Raw genomic sequence first — 12,020 nt, forward strand, 5'->3', positions numbered from 1 at the left:
CTGTTTACTTTCAGAATTACTGGCTTAGCTTTCTTTCTTTCTTAACTATTATTGTGAATATTTTGAAGCTATTCAAAACATCTGCTGTTTATACTCAGTGTTATCCATTCAACAAACCATGTGAGCTCAGCACAGATGCAGCATCTCATTCTTGTGAAGTTTCTGTTTAATTTTCTCAGCTTTCCTGGGTAGCTGAGGGCTTGTCTTAACTGCATAGCTAATGAGTTATAACTCATGCATTGGCCCTAACACAAGTTCCGTGTACGTACGTATATACGTACACACACACACACGCTTAACTCGAGTGTGGTGGTGCTTTTAACTTGAGGTGCTGGTCTGTTGGTAGGACGGTAGGGGTGAGGCTACAGCTCAAGTTAACACAACTGTGCAAATAATCCTGTCATTTTGTACAGCTTGAGGGTTGTTGCTTAGTGTGGCTGTTCTCACTTGAGCTAGGCTAACCTGAATGTAGCTGTCAATTTAACTCTGCAACGAAGACATAGACCTTGTCTACTTTGGTATAACTTAAGTCGCTCAGGTGTGTGAATAATCCTCACCCCCTGAGTGATGTAAATGATGCCGACCTGAGCACCTGTGTAGACAGCGCTATGTCTAAGCTTATCTCTTGTGGAGGCAGGAGTTATTAAACTGATGGGAGAGCTCTCTCCCGTCGGCTTAGAGCTGCACCGATGCAGCTGCGCCACTATAAGTGCTGTAGGGTAGATGTAGCCATAGCCTGAGGCACAAGAAGATCCAGCCGCTTTCCCCAAGGTCACAAAGGGAGTTAGTTACTCAGGATTTGAATCTGGAATCATTTTAACTCCCCAAACCTTCATGCATTCCTTATAAACATTGTTTAAAGAGATACTGGTCCTACAGCTGGACAGATTTATTCAATCTAGCAGAGTCTTCCTTGGTTGGACAAAGCTCGTGTGTGTTGACCGTCAAGTTGTGTTGCATGTGTAACCCATATGAAAAGCTTGTCTTTGCTGAAAAGTTATCTTGAGTTATAACGTAAGTGTTGTTCCTGTCTATCCTCACAAATCTCTAGCTTGAGCACAGCGATGTTTTAAACTCAAGCTAACTGGCCTGTCGGGGTATTGGTTGAAGCGTGAGTGCTACCGACGCTCAACCTATTGCATGCTGTGTGGATGCAGATTGAGTCCCCTTGAGTGCTGATTGGTCCCTAATGCCATCCCAAAATTCCCCTTGGGACCTTTCTTGTGTTTACCTGCCTGCTCCCTGGTGCAGGACTGAAATTTACCTCCAGCCAGTAGGAATAGCCTGCTTTGGTTTTCAGACCCTGCCTCAGCACGCAGCTTTCTGTACTTGTAACATTTGTATAGCACTCTTGTTGCACCTCTTCAGATCAGATGGCATCTGGAAGAGCATCCTCCCAGCATGTGTCTAGCTGGCTGGAGGCTGACACCGAGGTTCTTGTGGACCTGTAGTGTGAGGCCAGTAAGAATGATTTCAGGTCCAGGACCAGAAATCAAAAGTCTTATGATGCTACCTCCAGTGAGCTCCTTGAGGAAGGGATTCACTGGACTAGAGAAAATCAAAACCATGAAGAACCTGTACTGCCGGGCAAAGATCCACAAGTTCTGGCCTGATGACTCCGCTAGAACGTCTCCATTCTCTGAGAAGCCTTGGACTGGCTGCTCAGCAGCGTCCCAGGCATGGAGCCTGAGTACACCCTTGACACCTCAGGGCCCCCCTGCAACGTGTGTGGACTCAAGGGTGGAACTGGAGCCAGGGTCAGCACCAGCCACAGCAATCTCAGCTGAGGCAGAGCAGGTGTTTACTACTTCCAGGCACGGCCAGTCTAACCTTGTCCAGGACTCCCAGGAGTTGTTTGGGGAAGGAGATGGAGAAACAGACTGGGGAGGATGCAGCAAAGGAACCAGCATCACCTCAGTTGGGTAAGGGAGTGAGTGACTTGCCCTTGTTATGGTTAGGGGGGATATGACAACATAAGGGGGCTGTTGTTGCCTGTTTAGGACCAATCTCTTATTACTGTAGTGGGGGATGTTGAGTGCTGGAGGGCTGGCTTTTGTGTTGTGCTAGTTTCAGGTTCACTTGAGGGGTGGGGGTAGAAATGCCATCCCCCCTTTTGCTCCCCACCTACTGGGCATATACGGTCCAAGATGGATTCTGCGTGGGGGAACAGAATTTTAACCATGCAAGCAGTGATTTATTGTGACGCACACCGCTGCAAGTGTGCGAAGCCGCTGCTGTTAATACAAGCCGAGCAATGGTAGCAGACGCAGCAATAGGGGTGAGACCAGCACGGCTGCAGAATGCACATACAGTAATGTGCTTTTTCTCAGACTGACACTAGCAGTATGTTTTCGGAGGCAGCCAAAGCTTTAAAAAAACAACACTAGCCTAGGACATAAGTTATCTCCCAGAGTCCTGGATCTCTTTGAGGACATGCCGGGACTGACGGCCAGCACGTTTCAGTACAACTTGGGTTGGGACCCTATCCAGGCCTTCATCCTGCTGTCGCCTCCCCTCCCCGCTAACACAGCCTCCACCCAGTGACCTCGGTGAGGGGTAATCCAGTCCATGGATGGGAGGGCACACGGTCATCTGTACCCCATGCACTCTATCTACCCTGTGCAGGCTCAGCAGAGTGACGGCAAGTGCTCTGATATGATGTGTATTTTCATGACATGTGACCTGGCATTGCACCCCCCGCTGCACACTTAATTACCTTCTGACGGCTGCCCTGGCAGTATTACTCACTTTCAATAAAATCCTTTGCGGTACAGTGCCTTGCTGTGTAAGTACTTTGAGAACAAGACAGAGAGGAACTGTATGGAACTGCCTTGAGGGCAGTGGCCTGGACTAGATGACCTACTGAGCTGCTCAATGGTTCTATGATTTTCATACTGTCAAACTTGACAATATATACACAACGTGATTCTCATACAGGTGCAGCACATGACAGTAAGTGCTTAGATTATCTTATTTTCTCCTTCCTCCATTTCCCCTTCCAAGCCAAGAAGTCCCTCACTTCCTTAGCTCTTCCAGACCCAGGCTTAGCTGATGTACATTCTGGTTGCCAGTGCCGGACTTGTCATGCAGCACAGTCATTGCCCCAGTCCTGCCTAAAGTGTTTCCCCTTAACCGCACGTATGTTGTGCAGAACACAGCATGCCCCAATGTCATGAATGGCCTTATAAAAGTTGCAGTCTGAATGGTTTTGTAAGGCAACATTACCTGACCTTCAGTCCGCCAAATGCATTTTTCACCACCATCCTGCAGCTGCGGATGGTATAATTAAACCTTCTGCCAGATGTCCTCACGTCAGGGTAGGGCTTCATGACCCACGGCAGTAGAGGATAGGCTGTTTTCCAGAATAACAGAGGACACAAGCACCCTATTGGTCTCCCACTGTGTGGAATAATGTCCCAGCTTGTCAAATTTCAAAAAGGCAGAATCTCCAGGGTACACTGGCATCATGCTCCCTGCCAGTGCACCCCACAAAGTTGCATGTGAACCTCTTTCTGTGGTCACCCCAGGACTGATGAATAATGGAGTAACATCCTTACTGGTTTACATAATCACATGTGCCTTGTGGAGAGTGCAGATAACGGCACATTTGTGCCAGTGGCACCAGTGGTGCCAGCACAGTTCAAGTAGCCCATTTGCACAAAGACTGCTTATTTCACAAACGTTTTCCAGTCTTCACCACCAGTGGTTTAACTAAAGTGATAATTGCTTTGCAAACCTCCATTACCACAGCACTGAAGGTTGACTTCCTTTTGCCAAACTGATGAGCCACCAGCCTGCATCAGTCTGGGGTAGGCAGCTTCCAGGTAGCAATCACGACACACATCTGTACTGCTGTGGCCTGTCTCATCTGCTTAATCTGGCTTTGAACGTGCTTGGGAAAGCTCCTCACATGGCTCCAGGAAAGTGGTGAAAGTTCTGGGTCCGCTGCTGATCATCCCATTGAGTGACAATGTATCCCAGTGCATGACATTGTAGTCCCCACCGCTTGGTACTTGCATATATGGTAATGAGTAATGTATAATATATTTTATACATTACTCTTTAGAGTAGAATGTGCTGTAAGGAATAATCTCTCTGTAATGTTCCTGCAATGGGCTTAGTCCCATCACTTGTTAGACAAGGGGTTAAGAGCCAATTAGTGTGCCTATGATTGTTGATTGCCTCCTGGGTGGGGTTAGGTTAAGGATCATTAGGTCCTTGGCCGATATAAGGAAGCTGAGGGAACTTGGTGGGGGGAGATGGCAGAGGAGACAGGTGAGAAACCCACAGAGACCAGTATAGAGAGAGTTCCCAGCTATGACAGTTTGAATAAGCTGTCTCTCTCCTTTCATCCTGCCTGCTTGCAACCTGTGTGATCTCCTTAGCAAAGCATGTTGCTGTCTTGTGAGGGCAAAAGCTGCTGCCAAAAGATCCTGCTCCACGTCTCCTGTCCTTCATTAATGTTCCTATCAATTCCAACATTTGGTACAGGTCATTGTTCTGAGTAAGAGCCTGGTCTTCACATGAAAACACAGCCTAGGAACATAAAACCAGAAGTTGGGTACTGTAACGAGTTGACAGTCTAACACCATGTCTGTCCATGTGCCCAAGAAGGACAGGTAACTTTTCCCATAGTACACCACGAGAGAGAGAGAGAGAGAGAGACTAGTGTAGTGCTAAGAACCAAGGGATATGCCTCCCTGAAGACCTAAACTTCACTTGTTTCATTACAGCACCGGTGTGCGTGCAATAATTTGAGTATTGCTAGAGTTGCCTTTGCAGTGTGGATGCTGTCACCCAAGCTAGACTGGCTCAAGTGGAGAAACTCAGATGATGCCATTTGAGTTAATGCTGCAGTGAGCTTTGAGTTTCTGTCAGTCCCCAGCTTCAGTATTTAGTCCTTTGGGTTAAGTGGTGGAAACACACAATTTTAACTGTCCAGGTCCTGGATTCAAATCCCTCTGTTAGCCTAAATAAGTTTGGTTTTGCAAGGCTCCTCTAGCTTCCTAGGCTTTTTCAATGAGGATAGTGATGTGGATTGAGGGATACGGGATGGTTTGATGAGGGTGCCTATCTACTCTTCTAAACTCTTTAATCGGGTTATTTATATTTTTGCAAATTGTGAATAGTTATGACCGGCAAGTACTATTATTTGTTTCTATCCTTTACATTTTATGTATATTAATAGTTTGTACAGCTTAGGATAGGTGCTTTTGCAATAGATCTGCAGAATAAACAATTCTGAAATGAAATGTCCTTTCCTTTCTCCGTTTAGACAAATCCAGTGATTTCAAATTATGGGCCAAATCCTCATCTGGTGTAAATCTGCATGGCTGTATTGAAGTCAAAGGTTCACTTCAGTGGAAGTACACTGATTTACACCAGTTGAGAACTGGCCCTGTATATTGCAGTAATATGAAAAACTTCTACTTACATGGTGATGTCAACTGGAATAAAACCAAACATGTTGCTAAATATTTGTAAGATGACTGGAGCAAACATTTGATATCCTGCCCCTTTATGATTTTCCTCTTTCAGATTCATTCCTTTCATGTCCACTATTGCCATGAAGAGCTCTTGACAGGATATATTGGCCCTAAGGCTGCTGGAAGTCAGCTGCTCTTATAAATAATGCAACTAGTCTTCCAAGCCATGGTTCATCGTTTGCACGTTCCTTCTCATCAAAGAGAGAGAACATCTCTATGGAATCAGTCATGCTTACGTTGTACTAGAGCAGTACTATCGTATGTGTTTTTTCTTAGTGATGCATTGGGGGTGGCTGTTTTCAGCTGGATATAGCTGAAGTATTCTTGCCTCCCTAGCTTACTGGAAAAGAAAAATTCATGTCAGTAATGGAATACTGCCAAGATTGTTGGGCTTTAAAATTAACAGCTGTCCAGTATAGTAACGTATATTAATGCCTGCAGTCATGCAGCTTTCTAAACAGATTCTTCCTTGGTGCTTAACTTTAACCAGGCAAACAGACATGACTTTTCTGTTAGGAAAGAGTGCACATTACTGGTTTATGTATAGTACAATTTAAGATAAATAGGTGCATTTTGTTTTTAATGTTTCTTTTTTTACATCTCCTATTATAGCTCATAGATGTTGTTTCATTTTTATAAGGTAATGTACAGTAAAATAGGAGGCAGTTCCGTTAAATTTAACATAATAGCAAGGTACCCTTTACAAAAATAAAATGCTTGGCTGCAGTTTGATGTAATTGCTGCTCAGCTGAAATACGAACAAATGTTAATCTTAAATGGGAATTGAAAATGCTTTATTTTAACTTTTTTTATTTGAATTCAGGAGAATCTGTCAGCTCTGTGCTGTTTAGGGCTTATGACAAAGTCTGAGGGAGTTTGCTTTCATTGGATCTGTAGTGGGCTGAAGTAGATAAGAGAGGTAGTCTGCTGTGTTGCTTATCACAGATTTTTTTCTTCTCTTACCACTAAAGTATCAGACTAGAGTACATCAGTATAAGTGCCTGCTACGCTGAGCTTCTTCTCCTGCATGTTTTACTTTAGAAAACACCAAATGATTGCAGCTGCAGGATTGAAACTCTGTTTCCTCTTTTTCTTGCCTGTCAGACAGCCTTCTTTTGTAGGTAATGGACAACATTTCTCTGGCATTCCTTCCCCATTTTACGAACTGAAGCTGCAGAAAACACTTCTTTTTGAGATAAAAGGGTAAAATCTTCAGGCAGAATGAGCTGAAGTATCTGTACTTATTATTTTAATTTTAATGCTACAGGTCTGCATCCATTTAAAATAAAACCTGATGGCAGCACACTTTTGGCATCTAATTATGAGGAATAGAGGGAGATCTGTCTGTATCTTTCTTGAGACCGTACTTTTGCCCCCTGATACCTGAGGTTTTCTTGCACTTTTTAAAAAATCTTTTTTAAAAATACATCTTGCTCATTTTGTTTGCCAAAAGGAAGAAAAAGCTGTCTATTTTGTCATCTAAAAATTAATTATTCATCTGTGCTGCCATAGAGATGTCATTAAGAAACATGTAAGCTAGGATTTTCATAGCACTGTGTGCTCTTGCACAAGGCTGACCCTCAGCTTCAGATTCTTCAAGGTATCCCATCATTTGGGCAAGGTCTGGAGAATGCTGGTGTCTCCCTCTGTAAAGATGTGGAAGTCTACATGAAGTCTTAGGGTTCTGGTCTTGGCTTTTTGTCTAGACAGTGTGTCACAATGTGATCATGTGTGGTAGATGGAGGGCGCTAGGAATGTGAAGAAGCAGCCCGGAAGTAGGTGTGTTGATTGGGTTAGGGGAGACTTCCTGTTGGAGAAAAAAGCACTGTAATTAATATACTCGAATAAATTAAATCCTTCACCTTGTTTTTGTTTTAGATAATATTGTAAGGATATATGAAGGAGCCTGCTTTGAAACCTTCACTTGGTTATATATTAAATCCTCTATTGTATTTCTGTTACACGATGGCCAGAGATTTTTAGAATAGATTGCTCAACTCTAGACTTATCTTCTGAAAGGAATAGCAGGGGATATATGAATTGTGGGTAGAAAGCTCCTATTGGTGGTAGCTATACTGAAATAAGGGAGAGGAGTGCCTTCTGAAAAAAAAGTGTACGTATCTGTAAATCCAAAGAAAATGTTATTATATCTATACAGTACATTATCTGTATATTGCTTCCTGCATCACACATACACACAGAGTCAATGGGATGTATATACGACTGTATGTGCGTCCAGTATTCAAGAAGCAATGCTGGTGGTTCAGTAAGTAGCCAGTAGTTGGTATGGAACCTATAGTGCACTCCAACATGGCGTAGAGGGAGGGATATTGTGCTGCCAGAGATGATACATAAAACCGAAGTCCTGAACACTTTGTGGCCATTCAAATTCCCATAGGACTTTTTGCAAAAGCAAAGAAGAATGTACTGAACACATTCTAGTTGGGCAAGCTTAGCAAAGAGAGGATGCTCTTATAGTTACTGCACTGGAGTCGGACTCATCAGAGAAAGACTCTGTTCCCAGTTCTCTGAGTTTGTATGCTTGTGTTTCCTCAGCTGTAAAATTAGGATAATATTTTCCTACCTATTAGGTATGTGTTGCGTAATTCACCCATGTTGGCAAAGTGCTTCGAGATCATTGGATGGACGGTGCAATAGAGGTGTGAGGTATTGTTGCCAATATTGATGCTGATAATTTTATTTAATTTCTTTTCTATAGGTTTATAAAATTTCCCCCAAATTCTCTTTCTTGGTGACATCGGGTCCTTTTGTTTACACGGCAATAGCTGTCATAAATGTGCTTATGAACAGCAGCCTTCTTCGTGGTCAGGCCCCTGTCATCCTGTCACTGCAGCCTTCTTTCGCCATGCCAGATCCCAGGTTCCACGTTCACACAGGTGAGTTCTTGTTACTGTGCTTCACAGTGTAGAGAGGGAGAGAAATAACTTAGTATTGATCCAGACTTTCTTCTAGGTAGAAGGATGGTCTTGTGATTAAGATACAAGATAGGGAATCAAAAGATCTAGGTTCTACTCCTGTGAGGCTTAATTCATGAATATTAACGAAGTGTATTGAGATCTTTGGATGGAAAATGCTGTATAAATTCAAAACATTGTTATTACTGTTATTTAATTAGTTGAAAAACTTTTACTTGGCAAGAGCTGAATGCAGTTTTTCTGTTCTACTTACCTCGCGATATAGCAAAAGATGTTGCTAAGTCAGTCCATGTGAGGAGTTTGCATTTTTTTTTTAACCGGGCTTTGAGTGGTTAGCGGTTTTATCATGGTGCAAAACTGCAGATCTGTCTTCATCCTCGCTTGGCCACTTACCATTTGCAAATCACTGCAGGGGAAATACAGATCCCTGAACAAGGGTCTTGGCAGGTACATAAAGGAGAAACGTATTTCATTCTGCAGTATTTTGCTTTTAATATCAAGGCATATTTCATTATTTATTCAGATAATTCTGAGCATTATTTTTGAATTTAGTTATTTTTTTATTTTGTTTAAAATTTTAATTTTATTTTGCTTAGCAATTAATTTAAAAAGGTCCTTTTAAAATGAGGTTTTTATAGTCCCATGGATTTACGTGCATGACGCGAGAGACTGGTGCTGTCAGTCTAACGCCTTTCACTAGCAGTATGCATGCTAATGATTTTATATTTAAGAATTTCGCTTTCTAGTGCTGTCGCTCTGGCACCTTTCACCAGTGCTTAATTAGCATGCGTGTATGTGTCTATGCATGTGTGCACATGCGTATATGTATGCTTATTAAGTACTGTTGAAAGGTGCCAGACTGGTATCATTGGATGCATGGCAGACCAAAGTTACAGTCTTTCTACCAAACTGAATACTAGACTTGACCATCAGTGTACAAAGAAGATTGCTGCTGGTCTTCTTTTTAAAGATTTTCATAAAAATCTTGGATAATTCAGGGATTCCAAAGCCTCAGATGACTGATTCAGTATTAGAGTCAGATATAACTAGATACTTTGTCTATAGCTGGGATCTTTCAGTAATCTGTAATTAGTGGGGGGAGGGGGATCCTAGCTTCCCTATTCTCTCCTTCCAGTGCAAATATTGCACTGAGTGGGAATAACATATACCTTTTACCTCCAGTGCTTCAGTTTGTGCCTCAAAACGTTGATACTGGGTTCTGTAACTTCAGCCAGCGCGTTGAAAAAGGGCTGACAATGGCATTCATGGAAGTGAGAAAACAACACCAGGATATCTACAACTTCACCGTGCAGGTAAGAATGCTAGCATGCTCTGAGAAAAAAAGCCTCCCTTCTCTTTACCTGCTGTCATTTTTCAGCATGTCTTCAATATTCGATGAGGTATTCACTGGCTACCTTTGGTTTGCTAGGTCATGTAGAACTATGATGTCCTTTCATGTTAGAAGTGTGTATGTTTTTGCTTTTTTTTTTTTTTTTTTTAACTGAGACGTTCACTGTCCTCTGCATCATGCATTTTGCGTGGGCGATCTAATGGTGGGTGTATATTGAGGATAACTAATAGATTGTAAGGTAGTTGGGTTCCAAGGTTTATCAGTGTTTACACCAGTGCCATGTACCTTTAGTAGCTATTATCTGAACTTTAGATCTGGAAAGTGATGAGTTTTATTGAATATTGTACCCAATACAAGGGCTTAAAACTCATTGGATATCAACTATGAATCAAATTAATGAGACATGTCACCTTTTTTTCTGAAAGTTTATTTATTCTAACTTTGCTTTAAAACTAAAATAAATAAAAATTGTGCTGCATAAACTGATCTCATAAACAATGTAAAAAGTATCTAATCACCTTAAAAATAAAATGTCTTTAAAATGAAGAATATATGCAAAATAATATATAATATAGATACTAAGTAGATAGAAGTGTTTAGCTTAATAAAAACGGCAGTTTAAGATGTCATAATAAAACATTTATGAAACCGCTTGTAATACTTATAATTTGCCCATACTGAAGTTTACTTTAAGCACTCTAACCTTTTTGTTTTTGATGGATGTGATCTGTTTATGTGAATGTAACTGTTAGGTGCAGCTCCAGGGAAAGACTTATAGAAGCACATTTTGAGGTCTGATTGCACTTTGTTTCCACCCATCCTTGGCTCTGGCAGTGCAGGGCATAGTGGATGTGACAGAGGACAGCTCTTTTTCCACAGTGTTCATTTAGCTTATACCGAGAGTCTGTTTCTATCTGTTCCACATAGTTAAGGCTTTTTTTGCTGATAGCTTTTATTTTACTGACTCTGTGTTTGAATTTTCTGTGGACAATTTCCTTATATTGTTTTCTGGATGGCAGCTTTCATGTCAGCGTTGACTGTAACTCAGTTTAAAGGATAAACTCTTGGAAGGGAAACAGTGTACAGGTAATTCTGTCATTTGCTAAGACAGTGTGGCTGAATCATCTGAAATGGATGCTACCCAGCTCTCTTGTAAAGCATCCCATTTTATGTTTAAAAAAAAAAAAATGTGGAGGCGGGAGGGAACAGAAGTGCTGGTTTTTGCTCTTCCTGACGTGTTCTAGTTTTGTCTTTTCAGATACTGAATATAAGTCTGAGCAGGCCTCATGCAGTGTTTCGGCAGGGCCCTGTGAACATTGTCTTTGCCATTCAGGATAAATATGGATTCTTGAATGGGTCTGAAGTCAGTGAGCTGCTGAGGAACCTGTCTGTGGTGGAGTTCAGTTTCTACTTGGGCTTCCCTGTGCAGCAGATTGCTGAACGTGAGTACTTCATGTCACTAAGGCTGCAGAAGATTGGTTTTGTGTGATGTCCTCTGCAGTTTCGTAGTAAACCTCCGTGTAAATGTAAATGTGGGTTAATCTCCAGAGCTTCTAACTTGGTCTTGCCATGCAAATCTACACAGCGGTGCCTCTGGGCACATAAGCTATCTCTGTGCAATGGTAGCTGGGCTTAACCACGCCAGTGACTCTAGTATTGGCTCAAACTGTAATTTGCAATGGGAAGTGGGGAGGTGAAATCAGAACACTTGTCCATAGGCAGCTAAGACTTCAAATTTGTTTGTGTGACCATAAATTGAGATTGAGACCACAGCTCAAAACTTCAGACAATCTCTCAAATAAATTAAAATTATTGTTGCTGCTTTAATTGTCTGAAAGCATTTCTCTTCACTCATTTGCATGGTTTTAGCATGTCTTACTCTCACTTAGTCCTATAGTTCTTAGTTTTGTGTGAGCTTTAACCCATATTTTAAAATGCCAGTACCCCCAACAAGTCTGTGATGGTCAGGAAGGACTGAGTATGTAATAATTTATTTCTCCAGTACCTATTTACAGGTATATAGATATTTATTATGGACTATGTCTTTCTAGCTTTCAAACTATATCTGATCATACAGAATAGCCCTAGATTAGTTCTCCATCAGTCCTATCTGCCGTTAGATGCTTGTTGTCACTGTGTATTTTGTTTCTGGCTCTGCTTCAAGCCTATAGAGATTAGGGGCTGGTAAATTCTGAACTTGGGCCCTTCATTTGTATTTGTATCAAGTCCTTTACATGTATTCGTGGA

General features: G+C 41.9%; 1 protein-coding gene across 1 annotated transcript in view; it reads left to right on the top strand.

The window, feature by feature from the left end:
* KIAA1549 (KIAA1549 ortholog) overlaps positions 1-12,020 on the top strand; it is a 175,790-nt gene that overhangs the window by 87,130 nt on the left and 76,640 nt on the right. The window contains exons 4-6 of the mRNA XM_067536032.1: positions 8,206-8,383; positions 9,605-9,735; positions 11,032-11,215. Coding sequence (XP_067392133.1) covers positions 8,206-8,383; positions 9,605-9,735; positions 11,032-11,215 — 493 coding nt within the window. The remainder of the gene's footprint in view (positions 1-8,205; positions 8,384-9,604; positions 9,736-11,031; positions 11,216-12,020) is intronic.

This window comes from Emydura macquarii, unplaced genomic scaffold (assembly GCF_026122565.2).
Source record: "Emydura macquarii macquarii isolate MOO-44397 ecotype Brisbane River unplaced genomic scaffold, CSIRO-AGI_Emac_v2 contig_3530, whole genome shotgun sequence".
Taxonomy (NCBI): Eukaryota; Metazoa; Chordata; order Testudines; family Chelidae; genus Emydura; species Emydura macquarii.